At 45.1% G+C, this 22,469-nt stretch overlaps 1 protein-coding gene across 2 annotated transcripts in view; it reads left to right on the top strand.

Moving 5' to 3' along the window:
* The window catches only part of LOC124596204 (division abnormally delayed protein-like), a 1,031,505-nt gene that overhangs the window by 353,188 nt on the left and 655,848 nt on the right, over positions 1 to 22,469 (top strand). For both annotated transcript variants that reach the window (XM_047135253.1, XM_047135252.1), the window contains exons 2-3: positions 10,899 to 11,357; positions 17,121 to 17,428. In XM_047135253.1, coding sequence (XP_046991209.1) covers positions 10,899 to 11,357; positions 17,121 to 17,428 — 767 coding nt within the window. The remainder of the gene's footprint in view (positions 1 to 10,898; positions 11,358 to 17,120; positions 17,429 to 22,469) is intronic.

The raw sequence follows: 22,469 nt of genomic DNA, 5'->3' as shown, positions 1-22,469 counted from the left end.
GCGACTATAGAATCGAGATGTTGCAGGGTATTTAAGGCCTGTCCATTCCTGATGTAGCAAGATAGCGGGTTTGTATTACTCAGTTGTGGACAAAATAAAAATTTCCGGGGTGCCAAAGACCCAGGATATTGTGTGACAGCGTTATGTTACATAGCTTGAAACACAAAAAACTATCGGAATCTGCAGTGTGTACTGAACGTATTGCAAATTTCATTGTATCTTCAACATGGCTCGATAACAATGTCCAAAAAGCGTGTCCCGGATCGTGATTTCTCAAGAGTGTGAGATGAGTTCCCTTTCTATCTTTGTAGTTTGCAGCACTGGCAGCACGTTATATTTTTTTTTGTAAACGCCTAGAACTCTGGTTGGGTAACTCCTCTGCACGAACTACAAAGCCAGCTTTGTTTCATTTGACGATCCACACTCATAAATCTGTCTTTCCTTCTAGCGTCGCCTGGGTGTGCTGCGCCAATGGTTACTGATGTACGACCGAATGCAGAGAAAACAAGACACGCACAGCCGCATCTAATGCTCCACCGCATTCCATTTCTGCCAAGCACAAAGGAAATCAAACGTCAGTCGGGTGTAAATGTCCTATTGCATGTACTTCAACAAATGCGCAGCGGGAACTGGACTACATCACTAAATTGATACCAAATAATTGTAAAAGCCCTACCACATCGTTTTCTTCCTCGTTATCTTGTCTTGCCGACAGTTTGGTTTCCTCGCCGCCACGCTAAGAAGGCTGTAGCAAAGGAACCGTAACGTCGGCAGGGAGATAAGCTGGAAGAAGAATGATGTGTTACGAGAACCTAAAACCCTTTATCACTGATGACAACGGCCGTTAAAACGATCAGTTTTACGGAAGATGGTACCGTCAGTCCTGGAATAGAAATGGGCGGCAAAACCTTCACAGCAGAAACGGAGTATAAAATGTCGAAAAATTTTATTCTCGCATTTAATTGTGACTTCACTATCTAAGACTGTTGTCATATGTTGGTTATTTATATTTTGTTGCTAGCATTCAGAGTACGTGTTTCGAGCATATATTGTTAGTTTTCAAGTGTTACGAGAATATAAGTACCAAGCAACATTTTCAGCAATGCAAATTGTGGAATAAAATTTCAAGCAGTTAAATGAAAATATTTTATGTAAAATACCTCACTTTTCTGTGGGCAAGAGAACGTTACCCGTTGAATGTCAGTGCAATTTTGTCTTTTTCCATCGCTGTTCCGAGAAAGTCATCATATGTAGAATGAAACAAACGTCTTAAATACGTAAGCCACGAGATTCTTCGTCTTCCATGTACAAGTTTGACAACTGTTTCACGTTTCCAGTGGTAGCTTCAGGGACCTTTATCTCTCAGAATTCTTCTTCTTAAGTCGAGATATTATGTTCCCTTTCCTTAACGCATTTCTTAATTTCGATCCCTTTGGCATTCTCCTCAGTGCTTCGTAGTATGAATCAGAGAGATTCTAAATGTACGTTTGCTGGCTCACATCTCAAAGACGTTTGACCTGTGCCCTCGTTCAGAATCGGTGCTTCTGTCAGTACAGAAGATTAGAGAATACATAACACGTAAGTAGCGGTATTTTTGTCTCTGTGGTCAGATTATATTTATTCACGTAACTGATTTTTACGAATTTTGCTTGTACCAATGTTTTAACGTTACATTTAATTTCAGTTGAATTTCCCAAGCCTAAATTAACACTGGCTAAAATGTACGTCATTTTGTCCACTTTCTCAGTTTCACAATCACAAAAAAAGAATGTTGTGCTCTTTTTTTATAACCATAAATTTTGTTTTGGTGCACTGATATTTTGAAGTATAAGATTCGCTAAATTCCTTTACTGTGTTTCATAGTTCTTGAAAGCTTTCCAACGACTCTGCAAACACGTTGGTGGTTAATTCATCGTCCTCAAGAGTCCCTTGATACACCCTCTTAAACCATATTAGGATCACTGCTGAAAAACACTTTCAATGATGAATTTGTTCGTTCAGCTTTGATATATTCTAAATGTGAAAATATTTTTTGTTAGTCTCACATATTTATCAACTACACCGATTTTGATTGTTGTACCATATCGATAGTCCTGATGTTGACAATTTGTAGATACTGAGTTGTTGGATGAAGCAGCGATAACAAGACTTCCCAAACAAATGAAAAAGGTGGTGGGACGAGGCTTTTTCTGTAGCCTCACATTAGCCGACTGGAGACAAGGAAAGGTGTTGTTACCTTATAACGTAACACCACATGTCATACCACGCTTTAAGTGTGTGAAATTACATTTTTTTTTTTTTGGCATCCAACTGCACAAATGTGGAAATAAAATGCGAACAAACTGAAAAGTAATGGTAACACGGAGAAGTGTTGGAGGGATTAAACCAAATAAACAAGTTGATGACGTCAGAATTGAGCAAGTCAAACAATTTTGTTACGTCACTAGTATAGTCACAGAGGATAATACACGCTTAATGGAAATGACGCGAGTATTTTTGATGAAGAAAAACATTAACGAGCAACTATATGATTATAGATGTCATGAAATTCTTTGCAAAATCATTTGTACGGAAGTGAAAGTTGGACTCTGGGTAAATTGGAAAGGGATCTGCTTGAAGCTGCTGAAGGGTACATATGGCGAAAGATGACAAGAACGAGCTGGACGGAACGAAAAACCAACCTGAAAGTCTTGAAGGAAGTCAACGAAGAGATAAGATTATTAAAGGAAATGGAAAAGAGGAAAATAAAGGTATATATATATATATATATATATTGCACTCTGTCTTCAGACCACGAGTGGCCTACCGGGACCATCCGACCGCCGTGTCATCCTCAAAGAGGATGGGGATAGGAGGGGCGTGGGGTCAGCACACCGCTCTCCCGGTCGTTATGATGGTGTTCTTGACCGAAGCCGCCACTATTCGGTCGAGTGCCTCCTCAATTGGCATCACGAGACTGAGTGCACCCCGAAAAATGGCAACAGCGCATGGCGGCCGGATGGTCACCCATCCAAGTGCCGGCCACGCACAGCATATATATATATATATATATATATATATATATATGTGTGTGTGTGTGTGTGTGTGTATGCAGCTTCACAAAACACTGCGTCCAAACGAAATATACATCTGAAACAGCTTGACTGCTCTAGTTGAAGTATAGGGTTAATTGCCTGTGACTGTTACACTCTCAACATTTTAAACTCTACTGCAACTGTGAGTTTGACCCAATATGAGTGACACTGATTACGTTGAAAGGTAATCAGAGTGCCAAATACCGTTGCCGTTTGAGACGATGCATTGGGAGGCGGTACTTCAGACTACCGCACAATCAACATTCAGCTTTCATGTGGTTTCCCTAAGCTACTCAAGGCAAATATCACAATGTTTTCTTTGAAAAGAATACGTGCGATTTCCTACGCCATCCTTCTGCAATCGATCTTGTGCTCAGTCTCTGATAACCTCATCGTTGACGGGATGTTGAACCCGAAATCTCTCTTTCTACACACTGGCGACATGGATGAGGAAGCAGCTGCGCTGCGAGCCTCCGGCGCGACCTCGGCATCGTCCCAGCTGGCTCGCCGCTCCAGATACGGCCGACACTTGTCCCTGGCGGCCGAACGTTTGTTACAATCACCGTGGCGGCAGCGTCAACAGCAGCCGCAGCTGTTGACGGCGTTTTCCGCCTGAGTGGAGGCCCCGTGGGCGGCGCCGACACCATTAATCAGGCGTGACGGCTGCCCCGCGCCGCCCCTAACAAGTGGGGTCGCCCGCTCTGCTCTCGTGCCTTCCACCATACACACTGTCGGCCGTCGGTGTGGTGGGCTGCAGTGGACAGTCGGCCAGAAGAAACTCTTGCCGTGTGCGGGCGGGCGTTATCCTTCTGTGGTGTAAGCCCACGATGGGACGCTATGAACGGCAACAAAACTGGGCGTACAGAGAGTATCAAACAATGGAAAATTCAGGATGGAATGTAACAATACCAGAGAAGGAAAGTTGCTACTCACCATTTAGCAGAGATGCTGAGTCGCGATAGGCACAACAAAAAGATTCACACAGTTATAGCTTTAGGCCATTAAGGCCTTTGTCAGCAGTAGACACACACACACACACACACACACACACACACACACACACGCACACATACTCACGCAACCGCAACTTGCACACACGTCTGCGGCCTCCGAGAGCTGAAACCACACTGCGAGCAGCAGCACCAGTGCATAATGGGAGTGGCGACGGGGTGGGGGTAAGCAGGAGGCTGGGGTGGGAAGGGGGAGGGATAGTATGGTGGGGGTGGCGGACAGTGAAGTGTTGCAGTTTAGATGGAGGTCAGGAGAGAAGGTGCGGAGGGGGTAGGGGGTAAGTATCATAAATTAAAAGACTGGGTGTGACAATGACGGCTGTGTAGTGCTGGAATGGGAACAGGGAGAGGCTGGATGGGTGAGGACAGCGACTAACGAAGGTTGGTTAGTTAGCTAGCTACTTACCCCCTCAACCCTCTGCACCTTCTCTCCTACACTCTGTCTAAACTGCAACACTTCACTGTCCGCCACCCCCACCATACTATCCCTCCCCCTTCCCGCCCCAGCCTCCTCCTTAGCCCCACCCAGTTGCCACTCCCATCATGCACTGGTGGTGCTGCTCACAGAGTGGTTTCAGCTCTCTGGGATTGCAGACATGTGTGCAAGTTGCGTTTGCGTGAGTGTGTGTGTGTGTGTGTGTGTGTGTGTGTGTGTGTGTGTCTACTGCTGACAAAGGCCTTAATGGCCAAAAGCTATAATTGTGTGAATCTTTTTGTTGTGCCTATTGCGACTCAGCATCTCCGCTATATGGTGAGTAGCAACTTTCCTTCTCCCATATAAAGAGTATCGTCGACTGCCACTGTGACGCAAGGGTGTCGCTGATGACAACCACAGGGGTATTTCTATGACATGAAATCGCTCCTATTTGTCAGGCTGTACGATGGTCGACAATCAGGTTGGTACATCAGTGCGGTCCAGAGCGTCTCCAGCCACGTCTTCGGCGTGGAATCCCATTGACTCGAGCAGTATTGTTTTCAGTGATGAGTCCCGTGGGATGGCCATCGAAGACGTGCATGGAGATGCCCCAGACAGAGGTGTGACACCAACGTGACTGGTACCCGCCATACAGCTCGACTAGCTTGGGTGATGGTCTGGACTGCTATTTCTTTTCATGACAGGACACCTTTGGTTGTCTCCAAGACACCCTTACGGCACAGCAGTATGCCGACGATATTCTACGCCCCGTTTTGTAACCTTTAATGACAATCCATCCTGGTCTTACGTTTCAGCAAGATAATGCCCACCGGCACACTGCTATTCCTCGTCCTTGCCAAACCACACCTTGGCCAGAAAATTTCCCGGATCTCTCCCTAATTGAGAACGTTTGGAGCATTATGGGCAGGACCCTCCAACCAGCTTGAGATTTTGACGGCAGTTTTACAGAATTTGGCACTATACCTCTCAGAAGGACATCCAAGAATTCATCCAATGCCAAGCCGAATAACTCCTTGCATAAGGCCAGAGGTGGACCAACGCGTTATTGACTTGCTCAATTTGTGAAGCTCTTTCTCTTGAATAAAACACACAATTTTTCTGAGATTATAATTATTTGTCTGTCTGTACATGCATATCACATCTACAAATTCCTTCCCATTCAGGTAACTGTTTCGTGGTTCCTTTTTTTAAAATTAGGATGTATCATCATCATGTACGCAACCATAGCAGCTCACAACTCACTTAATATTGCAAGCAAATCATAAACACTGCTCAGTGCAGCTCTCGACCAATCAGAAGGTAACACATTTTTGATAGTTTCGCGAGCACACCATATAACGGGGGCTTGCGAACTTACTCACTTGAGAAAGTTATTTGTTTATAACCTGAGAAATCAGAATGTGCGAAATATGGCAAATGCGCTTCATGGAAGTTAACATCTATAACTACTGTATCACAAAGTAACAGTAAAATTATAGGGAGGAATATGGAGTAAAGATGACATTTATTGGTACTGATGCGTTGACAGTGCTTCGATCTAAGAGGGTATTACAAGTGGAACAACATGTTATTTTATTGACTTGCTTGAGTGAGAGCTTGATTGTCTTTAGCAGTCTGCATCAAAAATCTCCGCTTTGGCTACACCTAACCTCGTTGCAGGACTCCGAGATAGTGTGTCGGCGATAACGCACGATGCTCATATCTGTTGATTTTGCGTTGGAAACAATGTCTCTAGATCCGTTAGAGGTCTGTTGCAGGTAATGATAAAACTCGTGTCCTGTCGCAGCTGTTATCGTGAGTGCACAATATTCAGTTCGCGACACTGACTTATCTACAGAGCTTATTAGTCTATACAATGTCCACCCACTAAACAGTTTCAGTTCAATGAGTGAAATGACACAGTTCAAGGATTATCCACGTCAAAGCACAGTCCTCGAATGCTCAAATCTGACAGCATGCATGGGCTTTGTTTCACGGGTGATCCACCGATTCGTATCAATAACACACGCAAAAAATGTCTGAAGCCTACGGCACACGGACCGTGCTATCGAACGTCAACGTTGAGCGTGCTGAGTACGACGTGCTGCTGAACGCTCAGAAGCAATGCGACTCGTTCTTACGATACGTCGGCCCCAACGTGGTATACGTGATCGTAGCGCGCTCCAGCAACGGTTGTCGGCTGTAACTGGCTCGTAAATCACACTGTTTACGAACTGGACGGAGGTAAAATTCATGAATTAGCTACATTAAAATGTACTTTCCTGCCTTGTCCGTATATCAGTCAAGTTGTTGTCTCTGTAGTATATGTAAATAAAAACTTCAAATTCCGTGAAAATGTTATGAGGCAGAAAGGAAAGTATCATGTCCAGTCAATAAGGACATCGGCTTGTAGAAGTTCCATTACATATAGAGCGATATAAATTTACAATAGTTCTCCATATAAGATCAAAATTATTTTATGAGTCTTACTTTGTATGAAACGCTCAGGTGATTCTTTCTTGATGATTGTTCCTACTCAGTACCAGACTCTCTACAACATGTGAACTATAAGACTTAAACGAAAGAAAAAGAAAGTCAAAATATGTTACTGGAAGTACTGCGAGGTGTTCTGTAGATTAAGCCAATCGAACCAACTCACTTCTCAAAATGAGAGCACGTAGCATCGAATATTATGCTATATACTTATATCAAACTAATAACAAAGTGTCAGAACCTATTAAAACGCGAAGGTTAGGGAAAAAAAAACATTTGGATGTAGTGGGATGCGAACCACCAACACATCACAAAATCTTCTGTATTCTGTGACGCTATTTATTTATTTTAACGTGGTTTATTCACACCAGTTATTTTACAGAGCTTGACCTCGTTAATAATGTTACAATTCATACCATTAAAGCGAATGTCGTTCGAGAGTGGCCAACAGCAGACTGAACTACACTTTTAAAGACATGCGTGACATTCATTATTCATTCCATTATTTCATCCCAAGATCGTAATCGCTGCAGCAGATGTACAGCTTTAGGTCTCTTCTTACGAAGGACAGCCGTCGATTCATTACGCTAAAGCGATCACTTGTTTGTGGTGTACTTAGCCAGATTTTTACCGTCTCCCGAACGCGTTAACCGTAACTGTATTACTAATTGAAATTTCATTACAACAAATTCTGCCAAAAACAATGCGTTTTTAATGGATCCTCAACATGCTGTCGCCTTCAAATGGCATACTCTCATAATACGCAAGTTACAATGATTATTTTACCACGAATATGACGTTTCTTGTCATGCAGTAAACGGCGGATTTTCCTGAGCTCCTCAGTTTGCTGTTGCTCAGAAACGGCATGTATAGGGTGGTCCATTGATCGCGACCGGGCGAAATATTTCACGAAATAAGCGTCAAACGAAAAAACTACAAAGAACGACTTGTCTAGCTTGAAGGGGGAAACCAGATGGCGCTATGGTTGGCCCGCTAGATGGCGCGGCCATAGGTGAAACGGATATCAACTGCGTTTTTTTAAATAGCAACCGCATTGTTTATTACATATTCGTGTAGTACGTAAAGAAATATGGATGTTTTAGTTGGACCACTATTCTCGCTTTGTGATAGGTGACGCTGTAATAGTCACAAACGTATAAGTACGTGGTATCACGTAACATTCCGCAAGTGCGGACGGTATTTGCTTCCTGATACATTACCCGTGTTAAAATGGACCGTTTAGCAATTGTGGAAAAGGTCGATATCGTGTTGATGTATGGCTACTGTGACCAAAATGCCCAACGGGCGTGTGCTATGTATGCTGCTCGGTATCCTGGGCGACATCATCCGAGTGTCCGGACCGTTCACCGGATAGTTACGTTATTTAAGGAAACAGGAAGTGTTCAGCCACATGTGAAACGTCAGCCACGACCTGCAACAAATAATGATGCCCAAGTAGGTGTTCAGCTGCTGTCGCGGCTAATCCGCACATCAGTAGCAGACAAATTGCGCGAGAATCGGGAATCTCAAAAACATCGGTGTTGAGGACGCTACATCAACATCGATTGCACCCGTACCATATTTCTATGCACCAGGAATTACATGGCATCGACTTTGAACATGGTCTACATTTCTGCCACTGGGCACAAGAGAAATTACGGGACGATGACAGATTTTTTGCACGCGTTCTATTTAGAGACAAAGCGTCATTCACCAACAGCGGTAACGTAAACCGGCATAATATGCACTATTTGACAACGGAAAATCCACGATGGCTGCGACAAATGGAACATCAGCGACCTTGGCTAGTTAATGTATGGTGGGGCATTATGGGAGAAAGGATAATTGGCCCCATTTTATCGATGGCAATGTAAATGGTGCAATGTATGCTGATTTCCTACGTAATGTTCTACCGATGTTACTACAAGATGTTTCACTGCATGACAGAATGGCGATGTACTTCCTACATGGTGGATGTCCGGCACATAGCTCGCGTGCGGTTGAAGCGGTATTCAATAGCATATTTCATGACAGGTGGATTGGTCGTCGAAGCACCATACCATGGCCCGCACGTTCATCGGATCTGACGTCCCCGGATTTGTTTCTGTGGGGAAAGTTGGAGGATATTTGCTATCGTGATCCACCGACAACGCCTGACAACATGCGTCAACGCACTGTCAGTGCATGTTCGAACATTACGGAAGGCAAACTACTCGCTGTTGAGAGGAATGTCGTTACACGTGTTGCCAAATGCATTGAGGTTGACGGACATCATTTTGAGCATTAATTGCATTAATGTGGTATTTACAGATAATCACTTTGTAACAGCATGCGTTCTCAGAAATGATAAGCTCACAAACGTACATGTATCACATTGGAACAACCGAAATAAAATGTTCAAACGTACCTACGTTCTGTGTTTTAATTTAAGAAACCTGCCTGTTACCAATTGTTCGTCTAAAATTGTGAGCCATATGTTTGTGACTATTACAGCGCCATCTATCACAAACTGAAAAAAGTGGTGCAGCTAAAACATTCATATTTCTTTACGTACTACACAAATATGTAATAGAAAATGTGGGTTCCTATTTTTAAAAAAACGCAGTTGATATCCGTTTGACCTATGGAAGCACCATCTAGCGGGCCAACTATAGCGCAATCTGGTTTCCCCCTTCAAGCTAGATGAGTTTCGTTCTTTGTAGGTTTTTCATTTGACGCTTATTTAATGAGATATTTGGCCCGGTCACGATCAATGGACCACCCTGTATTCAAGGACAGGTAAAAAATACAGTGAACACAATAATCGATCAACTACAAATGACTTGTTTCACACGAGCTGACCGTTGGCGATTATGTTTACGTCCTAACACTTGAAAGCGGCGTAAGGCGGAAATCTAGGTAGTGAAATAAGAACATTATGTACAGTAAAATGGGGGAAATATCCTTTCGAAAGTCTGACAACCGTGGCTCTACAAAAAGAAACAATTATTAGTAAAATGCAGACTGTCCAGGTTTAATATACTAGGGACTGCAACAAGCATTCCGTAGTTGCAATGTGACCTCGTGCACAAATGAAATTGACCAAGCCAGACACAATCGTCTCTATCGCAAACATTTGTACAACTGGCACAGTCTCCTCTAACAGTCAGAGCCGAACACACACCGCAGCTTATAACTTGTATCCTGGCAGTTCCACATTCCTTGAATCCACGAAATTAATTGCCGTCCAATCATCCAGGCTAGAACGAACGCCCTATGTTAACAGGAATGCACCCCAAGTCCAGACCCCAAGATCTATCAGGTTATATCGCTGCTTCGCTGCACTAGCTTTCAGCTTCGTTCCATGCAGCCGGCTGCCCTTTTACGAAGTTACTAATCATGTTGCCTTCTCCTCGTCTCCGCTGAGGCTCCACATCCTGATACCGACGTCGGCTGTCCCATCCTTCAAATAAAAGGATCAGCTTTCAGCAGGTTCTCCCAGCACCAGCCAAGCTAGGATAGAAGACCAGCCGACACACCATACCTAGCCTGCACTGAACGCCGTATCTTGTTTATCACTCTCCACAGCCCGCTGGTGTTGGGTCTAAATAGTTGCCACTTATTCACTGAGCGGCGACCCTTTCTTCTGTCACGCTTTGCCACACCTAGCCTCGGTAATCCGCATCAATTGGCAAACTAGCAGATATGCGTGCCCTCTGTCATTGATGGAATGTTGACCAGCACTGGTGCCAACTGCTAGGAGAGATAGGAAATGAACTGTGCGGTGATTTTCTAATTCACGGCAAGTTGTTTATAATTAACACTTCCCAACAGGGAAGTGCGTCCAACTCAATGTTCACAAAGTCCGCCTTTTGCTACCACTTGTTCCCCAGTGTTAACGTGGCCGCCCCCACTGCTCGGTTGCAGAGCACGTGCTGGAGCTGCTGCGGCAGTCGGAGAACAAGACGGCGTCGCTGTTCGAGCAGCAGTACCGGCTGATCTCGCGGCAGGCGCGCGACCCCGTGTCTGCGCTGTACGCGACGCTGGGCGGCCACCTGGAGGCGCCGCTGCAGCCGAGCGCGGGCGCCAGCGCCCCGGGGCCCGCCGCCGACCTGGAGGAGGCCGTCACCGACATGTTCGCCGGCCTCTTCCCGCTCGTCTACCGGCACGCCGTGTCCAAGGCGCGCGACTTCGCCGCCGACTACAAGGCGTGCCTGCGCGAGGTGGCGCCCGAGCTGCAGCCGTTCGGCGACGCGCCGCGCCAGCTGGCCAGGTCGGTGCAGCGCGCGCTGGAGGCGGCCAGGGTGCTGCGCCAGGCGCTGCTGCTGGGCGCCGAGGTGCTCAACGCCACCGACTCGCTGCTCACCGGCGAGAACGGCCCGCCAGGTAACCGAGCCGCGCTGCACTCGCCTCGGTCCAAATCTAACACAACCTAAGTGAACACGATATGCTCGTTAATTACCAATGCATGAAGAAAATATTTTAACTAAAGTTCAGTCTTGATCATAACACTTATGTCTCAATAACATAGGTGACCGGTTTCGGTTATATTTATACAGGGTGTTACAAAAAGGTACGGCCAAACTTTCAGGAAACATTCCTCACACACAAATAAAGAAAAGATGTTATGTCGACATGTGTCCGGAAACGCTTAATTTCCATGTTAGAGCTCATTTTACCATCGTCAGTATGTACTGTACTTCTTCGATACACCGCCAGTTGGCCCAATTGAAGGAAGATAATGTTGACTTCGGTGCTTGTGTTGACATGCGACACATTGCTCTACAGTACTAGCATCAAGCACATCAGTAAGTAGCATCAACAGGTTAGTGTTCATCACGAACGTGGTTTTGCAGTCAGTGCAATGTTTACAAATGCGGAGTTGGCAGATGCCCATTTGATGTATGGACTAGCACGGGGCAACAGCCGTGGTGCGGTACGTTTGTATCGAGACAGATTTCCAGAACGAAGGTGTCCCGACAGGAAAACGTTCGAAGCAATTGATCGGCGTCTTAGGGAGCACGGAACATTCCAGCCTGTGACTCGCGACTGGGAAAGACCTAGAACACCTGCAATGGACGAGGCAATTCTTCGTGCAGTTGACGATAACCCTAATGTCAGCGTCAGAGAAGTTGCTGCTGTACAAGGTAACGTTGACCACGTCACTGTATGGAGAGTGCTACGGGAGAACCAGTTGTTTCCGTACCGTGTACAGCGTGCGCAGGCACTATCAGTAGCTGATTGGCCTCCACGGGTACACTTCTGCGAATGGTTCATTCAACAACGTGTCAGTCCTAATTTCAGTGCAAATGTTCTCTTTACGGATGAGGCTTCATTCCAACGTGATCAAATTGTAAATTTTCACAATCAACATGTGTGGGCTGACGAGAATCCGCACGCAATTGTGCAATCACGTCATCAACACAGATTTTCTGTGAACGTTTGGGCAGGCATTGTTGGTGATGTCTTGATTGGGCTCCATGTTCTTCCACCTACGCTCAATGGAGCACGTTATCATGATTTCATACGGGATACTCTACCTGTGCTGCTAGAACATGTGCCTTGACAAGTACGACACAACATGTGGTTCACGCACGATGGATCTCTTGCACATTTCAGTCGAAGTGTTCGTACGCTTCTCAACAACAGATTCGGTGACCGATGGATTGGTAGAGGCGGACCAATTCCATGGCCTCCACGCTCTCCTGACCTCAACCCTCTTGACTTTCATTTATGGGGGCATTTGAAAGCCCTTGTCTACGCAACCCCGGTACCAAATGTAGAGACTCTTCGTGCTCGTATTGTGGACGGCTGTGATACAATACGCCATTCTCCAGGGCTGCATCAGCGCATCAGGGATTCCATGCGACGGAGGGTGGATGCATGTATCTTCGCTAAAGGAGGACATTTTGAGCATTTCCTGTAACAAAGTGTTTGAAGTCACGCTAGTACGTTCTGTTGCTGTGTGTTTCCATTCCATGATTAATGTGATTAGAAGAGAAGTAATAAAATGAGCTCTAACATGGAAAGTAAGCGTTTCCGGACACATGTCCACATAATATATTTTCTTTCTTTGTGTGTGAGGACTGTTTCCTGAAAGTTTGGCCGTACCTTTTTGTAACACCCTGTATAACCATCTTCAGACCCATGGCTTCCTTGGAGGATGGTAGGCGTAGCTCTCCTCAGCTGCTACGAAGTCAACAAGGAGATGACTTCGTAGCAGCTGAGGAGAGCTCCGCCTACCATCCTCCAAGGAAGCCATGGGTCTGAAGATGGTTATATAAATATAACCGAAACCGGTCACCTATGTTATTGAGACATAAGTGTGATCAAGACTGAACTATAGTTAAAATATAATACACTATTGATCACTGTTTCCAAAAATGTTTACCAGAATTGTACACGAAGAACAGGTTGATCCTGGCCTCAAAAGTTAAAGCTACAATTAGAAAATGCAACAGCACTAACCTTTTCTCCACTATGAATGAATAACAGCCCTAGAGATACAGCACAACCAAAAACACGTAAGAGCAACACAGCCATCAGGTTCATTGTGAATTCAGTCAATAGCCTAGCCCACAAATTGATAATAGGACTACACGACTTGTCGATTGAAAATCTTATTCCCTAAAGAACAGCTATGAAGTTAGGTGCAGTATGAATGACATGACAGTACCAACTCAGGCTAAGTTTCTATCCCTAGGCATTATAAACTTGTACAGTAGTATAGAAGTAGATGAAACAGTTTAGATAATAAGAAAAAACCCAATGAAAAACAAGATTAGCACACCAGAAGAAATGCTGTTTGTAAACGTACTTAAATGTAGGCTTTCACGGCCGGAAATGTCATGTCCATTATGATTATCCGGGCTGTTATGCCGTGCTCGGTTGATGAATTCTGTGTCAATTCCCAACGTTTCGTCCCCGTCTGCGGGAGACATCATCAAGGGGGTCTGTAGCTCGCTACAGCGAGCCAGCGGGTGTGTTGGACCTTTCATCGAGCTACCGACCCCCTTGAAGATGTCTCCCGCAGACGGGGACGAAACGTTGGGAATTGACACAGAATTCATCAACCGACCACGGCATAACAGCCCGGACAATCAAACATACTTAATTTAATATTCCACAACTGCTTCTCTTTCGACAACAGAATTTACAAACAAGACCTAGGGCTTTCAATAGGAAGCCCTCCTAACAGCTGAAGTATTTTTGAAAATACTGAAACTGAAAGATAGCATAATAAACAAAGTTAAATTCTATAAGAGGTATGTAGATGATAACCTCATTCCTTCTTTATCATCATCAGTCATGTTTTCCACCATAACACTTTACCTTACGACTATGCCATCACCTCTCTACAGCAACAATATGAAACGCTAAGAGCAGCTTATGCTATGCCTTCCATGCATTGTCCATTCCTACAATTTATCCCTATTAATCTCAACATAACTTCTGTTTTTTCTTTCCTTTTTGTCCTTTTATTCATGTTTCCGCTTGTGACACTGGGATGCCATCAAACTGCCAAAATGTATAATGTTAACAATAAGACTCCACATACTTTCAATATAATGTTTTGCTCAGTTACTAACAGTTTAGATTGGCACAGTAATCAAAATCAAGTGGGGTGATGAATAGATGATCCTGTTATAAACATCTAATATAGTCTGAAGATATTGCAGTGGAATATACGTATGTAACAAATGAGTAAACACGACTGCTTTTCTTTAGTGGCACTTTCGTTACGTTTCTCCCTAAATCTGATGTATGTGCTAAGCGGTCAATCCATCTGTGGTCTTCCTTAACCATAGTGAATGTGTCGATTGTAAACTTCAACAGCTTAACACTTAGGATACCTAATCGTTTACTCTTACACTTACATTGCTGTTACAGAATGTTATGTATCCTTTCATCTAGATATTGCTGATGACACTTAGTAACACAGTAGCCTTGTCATATGAAATTGTAAAGCAGGTAGTCAACAATTAATGCAGTATCTTGGTGAAAGGCAGCTTATTATATGGATGCAGTAGGTAGAAAAATATGCATCATCTGCCTGCACCTCCTTGAATCTGTCAACTGTGAGTGGTGGTGGGAACAGGTTCAGTATACCACATCTGATGTTAACATTAGATATCTACCTCGATGGTATCTTCAAGTAAAGAGGAATCCACCACTTTATGACATTTTTGCTCATTCTGATAAACATCTACTTCTACCCTCCATCTATTCTTCAATATTTCGACCAATCAATTTTTTCCATGGATTTTGCGGGGTGTGTCTCATGTTAGTGAATTCTGTTCGAGGCGGCCGGCGTGGCCGAGAGGTTCTAGGCGCTGCAGTCTGGAACCGCGCGACCGCTACGGTTGCAGGTTCGAGTCCTGCCTCGGGCATGGATGTGTGTGATGTCCTTGGGTTAGTTAGGTTTAAGTAGATCTAAGTTGTAGATGACCTCAGAAGTTAAGTCCCATAGTGCTCAGAGCCATTTGAACCAATTCTGTTCGATGCAGTGACGACTTGGTTCTTTGTCTAGCATTTAAATCTCTTCTTGTGCACTGTGACCAACAGATCCAGGTACTTCTGCAAATGGCACTTGACCAATAAGACTCATACTTCCTGCAAATCAAAGCATTCATGGTATAGCCTTGATCGTGGTTCATGAAAAATCCATTTCTCGTTTGACTTCTAAACAAAGAGTATTATTTTTTGTCATGGAAGTGTATAAATGGGATTGACAGTTCCATAATGTCTCTGTAAATATCTAGAACAAACTGTCTCCTAGACACAATACCACAGTGCAATACTACACATGTCACCCTGCTTTTTATGAAGCAGGGACACTTCATGCTACTTGTGCTAAAGACACGTTGCACTATCTCAGGGCGCTGCTTAGGAGCCTCAAGCCACTTTACCTGAATGTACCGCTGGGGCCAGATGTGTAGTGGCCGAAAATCTGCGCCACAGTGAGTTGCCACAAGTGTCTTTATCCTAACAGTGTCGTATGCTGCACTGAGTCAGGTCTGGCTGCACTACTGCATGGCTGCTGCAGACAACTGTAAATAAGCGTCATTCCTGCTCTGCTGCCACAGATGGAGCAGTGTACCAAGTGTACAGTGATACAGGGTACTAAATCGCATGTCATAGTACTCTTGCTGACACATGCTGTGAAGATGCTGCATTGGCTCAATGTGTAGCAAGGTTGCTCAAGGCTCCAGTAACTGAACATTAACCGTACTGTGCAGCCCAGATGCAGTGCCACACCATACTACTGTACATGACACACTGCTCATGTTGTGATGATTCTGAACTGGCTTGATGTGCAAATGGGTGCATCAGGGTGCTGTGTCTGAACAGTACCACTTTTGGCATAGGTGGAACGTCGGCCCAGACACAGTGCCATGCTGCATTGCCTGTTAATGTCATACTGCTCAAGCTAGCATGTGCAGTAACGATGCTGCACTGGTTCAGTGCACAGCAAGACTGCCTAGGGTCGCTGTAACTGAACATCAACCATTCTGTGTTGGGATAGGTGGTGCGACAACCAAGACACAGTGCCAATACAGCATTGTTGCCCTAGCCAAACTGCTCGCTCTGTCACAAGCTGTGATGATGCTGCACTGACTGAATGCTCTGCATGCTTGACTTGGACCACTGTAAGTGAACATCACCCCTACTGCCACGGGTGGAATGGTGGCCCAGGTGCAATATTCACTGAACTGCTGCGCAAGCCGTACTGCAACCCTTGCCATGTGCTGTCATGGTGCTGCACTGGCTCAGTTTGCAGCATGATTGCCTCAGACTGATGTAACTGAACACCACCCCTGCCGTGTTGCCACAGGTGTAGCGGCAGCCCAGGCACAGTGCCACACTGCACTGCTGTGCAACTCATGCTGCATGCCCTGCCATGTGCTGTCATGATGCTGCACTCCCTCAGTTTGCAGCATGATTGCCTCAGACTGCTGTAACTGAACTCTACCACTGCTGTGTTGGCACAGATGGAGTGGCAGTCCAGGTGCAGTGCAACACAGTGGTGCTGCGCAAGTCGTGCTGCATGCCCTGCCATGTGCTGTCACGATGCTGCACTGTTTCGGTATGCAACATGGCCGCCTCAGTCTGCTGTAACTGAACTCTACCGCTGCCGTGTTGCCACAGGTGGAGCGGCGGCCCAGGCGCAGTGCCACGCGGCGCTGCTCCGCATGTCGTACTGCTCGCGCTGCCACGGGCTGCAGCGGCGCGTCCGCCCCTGCGCCGGGCTGTGCCTGAACGTGCTGCGCGGCTGCCTGACGCAGCACGCGGCCGAGCTGGACCTGCCGTGGAACGGATACGTCGAGGCTGCTGAGAGGCTCGTCGTCGCTGTCCAGGGCCACGGCGCCGTCGACGACGTGCTGCGCTCGCTCGACGGACGCATCACCGAGGCCATCATGATCGCCATGGTGCCCGCGCCCAACCTCGAGGAAAAGGTACGTGTACAGCCGTCGTTCACAGTACGCGGGCATCCTTCCTCTGAGGAACAGCCTGTCATCTGAAATGTAATCGATGACCGTGTTCTGTCCTGTGTCTTTCACCACTTCACCTTCACATATATGAACTTCGAAATAGAAACTGCATCTTTATGCACTTGTTTACATTTCAGCTTTGCAGCTGGACAGTGTTTACTGCTCAGCATAATGTTTCGTTTGTTCTTGTATTAGACATTTTCATCTTCAACGTTCCTGTTCTTGAAGACATCTAGAAGAAAATTCTTAATGGAAAATAAACGAAGATTTTCAACGATCCCAAAACATCATCTAGAATTCAGTTCGCCAAGAACACTTCGTGATAAAAACACTATCATACATTTACCGTGTAACGTCCAAGCAGTTCGGATTGCTCGCAGAATGTAACACATTGGTTTGTAGCTTAGAATACAGGTTCAGCCAGAATCTTACTAAAACTACGGTTCCTATTCCTCGTTGCTGGTACAGTACACCAGCCATCGAAGTTTGGTTCGCTCCTCTCAAAAACAGCCCAAAACAGACACGCATTGATTCGAAATAATCAGCAGTTTCATCTAGTTTTTATCAAAGACCTACGCAATCTAAACGTCGTCAACTATCATAAGGCAACAGAATTGAATGAATACAGAATGACGACGGTTGATGTAGGATTTGGCTTGACATTAGATTAAAATACGAACCCTGAATGGACATAATTTGAAGCCCCTTAACAAACCAGCCCTGGCTGCGCCCACGGGAACGTCCTCTTGACTGTTTACACTGCCAGAGAGAGTTCCTCGTGACTGATGGAAGGGGACTTTTCCAGCCGCGAGATGACAGTTCAGTCTTTTTTTTTTTTTCCTCTGTTCTGGAATGTAGTAGACAAATGGGGTTTGCCGCAATTGAAGTTTTTATCGGCATTTTTGTTGAAAAATATTAATATCTTCATTTTGTGATTGGGATTTTCCGGAGGCAGCTCTGAAAGAGGTAGCTCGACGGTTGTCGCTGTAACTCGGTTGTTGTTATCTGAAACATGAAATTAACATATCACCCTCATCCTTACAGCGATAATTTTAGTTCATCGTAGGGATTAGCAAAAAAAAATTTTTTGGAGATATTATAGATATTTGAAAAATGGCCATTTTTTTGACCCCTCTTTTCTAGCAGAGAAAAATAGTACATATCTACAAAAAAAAAAAAGAAAGAAATCGGTTACGATGAACTGAAATAATTCATTTTGCTTTAAGGGAGACAAAAAATTATTAAAATCTGATGAAAATTGTAGCGTGGGCAACACAACCATGCCGAAAAGCATGGCTTTTAGAAAAACGCGTTTAAAGTTTGACAAGTATTTATCATATAAGCTTGAAACGTACGAGATATCTTCGATGCCTGGTCCATAATAACTATCTTTCCAGCTAGTGGATGGCCGCTTTCTGCTACTTTGACCTGATAAGCCCTCATTTCCGTCCTCAGACATCCTTTTCGTCGCTGAGTGCATCGCCGCTGGCGTCTCTATCTTCACAGAATCGGCGCAGTTCATCACCGATTTTCATTTGAAGGGCATTTGCCACACGCACTACTGGAGTGTGGCCTACATTGGATAGACATACGGCCAAACTTGAAGCAATGTTGACGATTTCGCTTTGGCTGGATGTTATTTTTTGAGCGTATCTCCAAATGAGACTACTGAAACTTTCTTTCACATTTTGAGTAAAACCGCCCTAACAACGCTCCCGTAATAAATCAGGTTTACTAAAATCGGTACAAATAGGAGTGATGGCATCGATAATGACTTGTGGCAACGGAGTTCTGTGCTGTGTACGCTTGACTTCAAACGCTCACAGAATCTTCACTTTTTGGAGTTCGCTCATTATATTTTGGCGAAGAATCCTCCAATGTATATACATTCGAATTCCGTCATAAAAGAATTTCGAGTTTTTTGGAACGTTATTCTTTCGGTTGCCCTTAATTGGAGACTGTTCACGGTGTATAATTTCCATTCTGCTGATCTGATCTGTGTTGCAGAAAATCAGTACGGCAGGTGTTCTGATTACTTAAGGATATATCGCGAGTCAAAGCGAAGATCGTGCAACACGGTGGAACGTTGAAATAGATACAAACATGTAATCAAATCATCCTACAGTTTCATTAATTGTCAACATAGAAATTGCATGTGCGTCCTCTGAAGAAAGGAATAACGAATTGGCATCGATAATTTGTCCATAGAGATGTGAAATAGAAACTGTTGAAGTTCATGTTATCAAAGTGCAGTGTTTTTATTCCCCATTAGCATTTTGTATGTGTTCACTTTCAGCCATATTCGTAGAGGCTTTGATAAAATATCCATTACAAACGATGTAAATTTTTTGTATACAGTCGGAGTGCCGACAGTCCAGCGTGTTAATTTCCAGTTGGCTTTGTGAGTAACTAATTACCTTTCGCCACTGCTCTGGAAGTCTCTTTCATTAACTGGCCGTAATACCATGTGGGTTTTTAATGCTGCCAGGGAAAGTACGCGGCGTCCAAAAATTCTTTTTCAATCGGATACGGTGAAAAGTTAATTCCAGCCATCGATCTCCTAGAAAATTGAATTCGAAAATCAGATCTGCACAAATCCCAGGCTTGAAAATGGCCGGCGCAACGAATCGTTTAACGTAAAGCGACATAACGTTAACTTTTTTTTTGTTAAAGGAAAAAATAATCTTCTGTGTGGTGGAAATGGTATCAAGCCAATCACATTAAAGTGCGTGACGCACTCGTCCGTATTGACTTGAGAGAGAGAGAGAGAGAGAGAGAGAGAGACCTACAATGCGTGGACCCAAAGCTCTCACCTCAAGTCTAATTACTGTCACAGGTTCCAATTACGAGCTGTCAGATGGCAGGGAGGATAGAAGCGGCCTATAGCAAGGCGAACGGCGGGCGTGGCCGCCGGAGAGGCATTAATTATTCGTTGTCAGGCGGGATCCATTTGCTGGCGGCTGTCTGGTCCGGACACGGCGACACGGCATAGGAGGCGGCTTGATGCTAATCGCTACTGTGCCGAGGTTGGCGCCCTGATCGCAGCTATGCCAGGCATTTTACGGCTCGGAAACGGCACAGCGAAGTACAACTGCTGCAACTGTATTTACTGGGAGCTTTCTTACTTCAACCATTTCAAGGAATGGGTGTTAGTCCGTTTCAAAACCAGAGAAATTTAACGAAATTGTTAGCTCCTTCCCTTCATAGGACGACCTGTGCCTAGGTCTCCAGTTTGATTGAAGTGGAATGCTCGCCATGGCATCCTCTTGATATAGCCATACCATGTTTTTTTTGTAGTCCCTAAACTCTTCTGTCATTATTCTTTTCATTCATTGTACTAGTTGTCTTACGTCTTCGCACTCCGTCTCTTATCTTTAGTCCAGGAAGTGACCTCAGGAGCCTCATTTCATCTGTCTCAATTGTTCGTTCCTCTCCTCTGCTTTCATTAGAATCTATTTTTCACTATCGTGCGTTAAACAGGCTCAGCCATCACTTTATCCAGTCTTAGCGTTAACTCTTTCCTCATACGAGAGTTGCCCAGAAAGTGATGCACCGCATGTTTTTTCTCAGCCGAAAACAATGCTATGAATGCGAAACGTTATGTATCTACACTACTGGCCATTACAATTTCTACACAAAGAAGAAATGCAAATGATAAACAGGTATTCCTTGGACAAATATATTATACTAGAACTGACATGTGATTACATTTTCACGCAATTTGGGTGCATAGATCCTGAGAAATCAGTACCCAGAACAACCACCTCTGGCCGTAATAACGGCCTTAATACGCCTGGGCATTGAGCCAAACAGAGCTTGGATGGTGTGTACAGGTACAGCTGCCCATGCAGCTTCAACACGATACCACTGTTCATCAAGAGTACTGACTACCGTATTGTGACGAGCCAGTTGCTCGGCCACCATTGACCAGACGTTTTCAATTGGTGAGGGACCTGGAGAATGTGCTGGCCAGGGCAGCAGTCGAACATTTTCTGTATCCAGAAAGGCCGCTACAGGACCTGCAACATGCGGTCGTGCATTATCAAAAAATGGTTCAAATGGCTCTGAGCACTATGGGACTTAACATTTGAGGTCATCAGTCCCCTAGAACTTAGAACTACTTAAACTTAACTAACCTAAGGACATCACACACATCCATGCCCGAGGCAGGATTCGAACCTGCGACCGTAGCGGTCGCGCGGTTCCAGACTGAAGCGCCTTTAACCGCGTGGCCACACTGGCCGGCGTGCATTATCCTGCTGAAATGTAGGGTTTCGCAGGGATCGAATGAAGGGTATAACCATGGGTCGTAACACATCTGAAATGTAATGTCCACTGTTCAAAGTGCCGTCAATGCGAACAAGAGGTGACAGACACGTGTAACCAATGACACCCCATACCATCACGCCGGGTGATACGCCAGTATGGCGATGACAAATACACGCTTCAAATGTGCGTTCACCGTGATGTCGCCAAACACGGATGCGACCATCATGATGCTGTAAACACAACCTGGATTCATCCGAAAAAACGACATCTTGCCATTCGTGCACACAGGTTCGTCGTTGAGTACACCATCGCAGGCGCTCCTGCCTGTGATGCAGCGTCAAGGGTAACCGCAGCCATTATCTCCGAGCTGATAGTCCATGCTGCTTCAAACGTCGTCGAACTGTTCGTGCAGATGGTTGTTGTCTTGCAAACGTCCCCATATGTTCACTCAGGGACCGAGACGTGGCTGCACGACCCGTTACAGTCATGCGGATAAGATGCCTGTCATCTCGACTGCTAGTGATACGAGGCCGTTGGGATCCAGTACGGCGTTCCGTATTACCCCCCTGAACCCACCGATTCCATATTCTGCTAACATTAATTGGATATCGACCAACGCGAGCAGCAATGACGCGATACGACAAACCGCAATCGCGATAGGCTAAAATCCGACCTTTATCAAAGTCGGAAACGTGATCCGCATTTCTCCTCCTTACACGAGGCATCACAACAACGT

This window comes from Schistocerca americana, chromosome 2, assembly GCF_021461395.2.
Source record: "Schistocerca americana isolate TAMUIC-IGC-003095 chromosome 2, iqSchAmer2.1, whole genome shotgun sequence".
In the NCBI taxonomy this organism is placed as follows: domain Eukaryota; kingdom Metazoa; phylum Arthropoda; class Insecta; order Orthoptera; family Acrididae; genus Schistocerca; species Schistocerca americana.
Note: the sequence above shows the minus strand (reverse complement) of the source record. Positions and strands in the feature narration are given on the sequence as shown.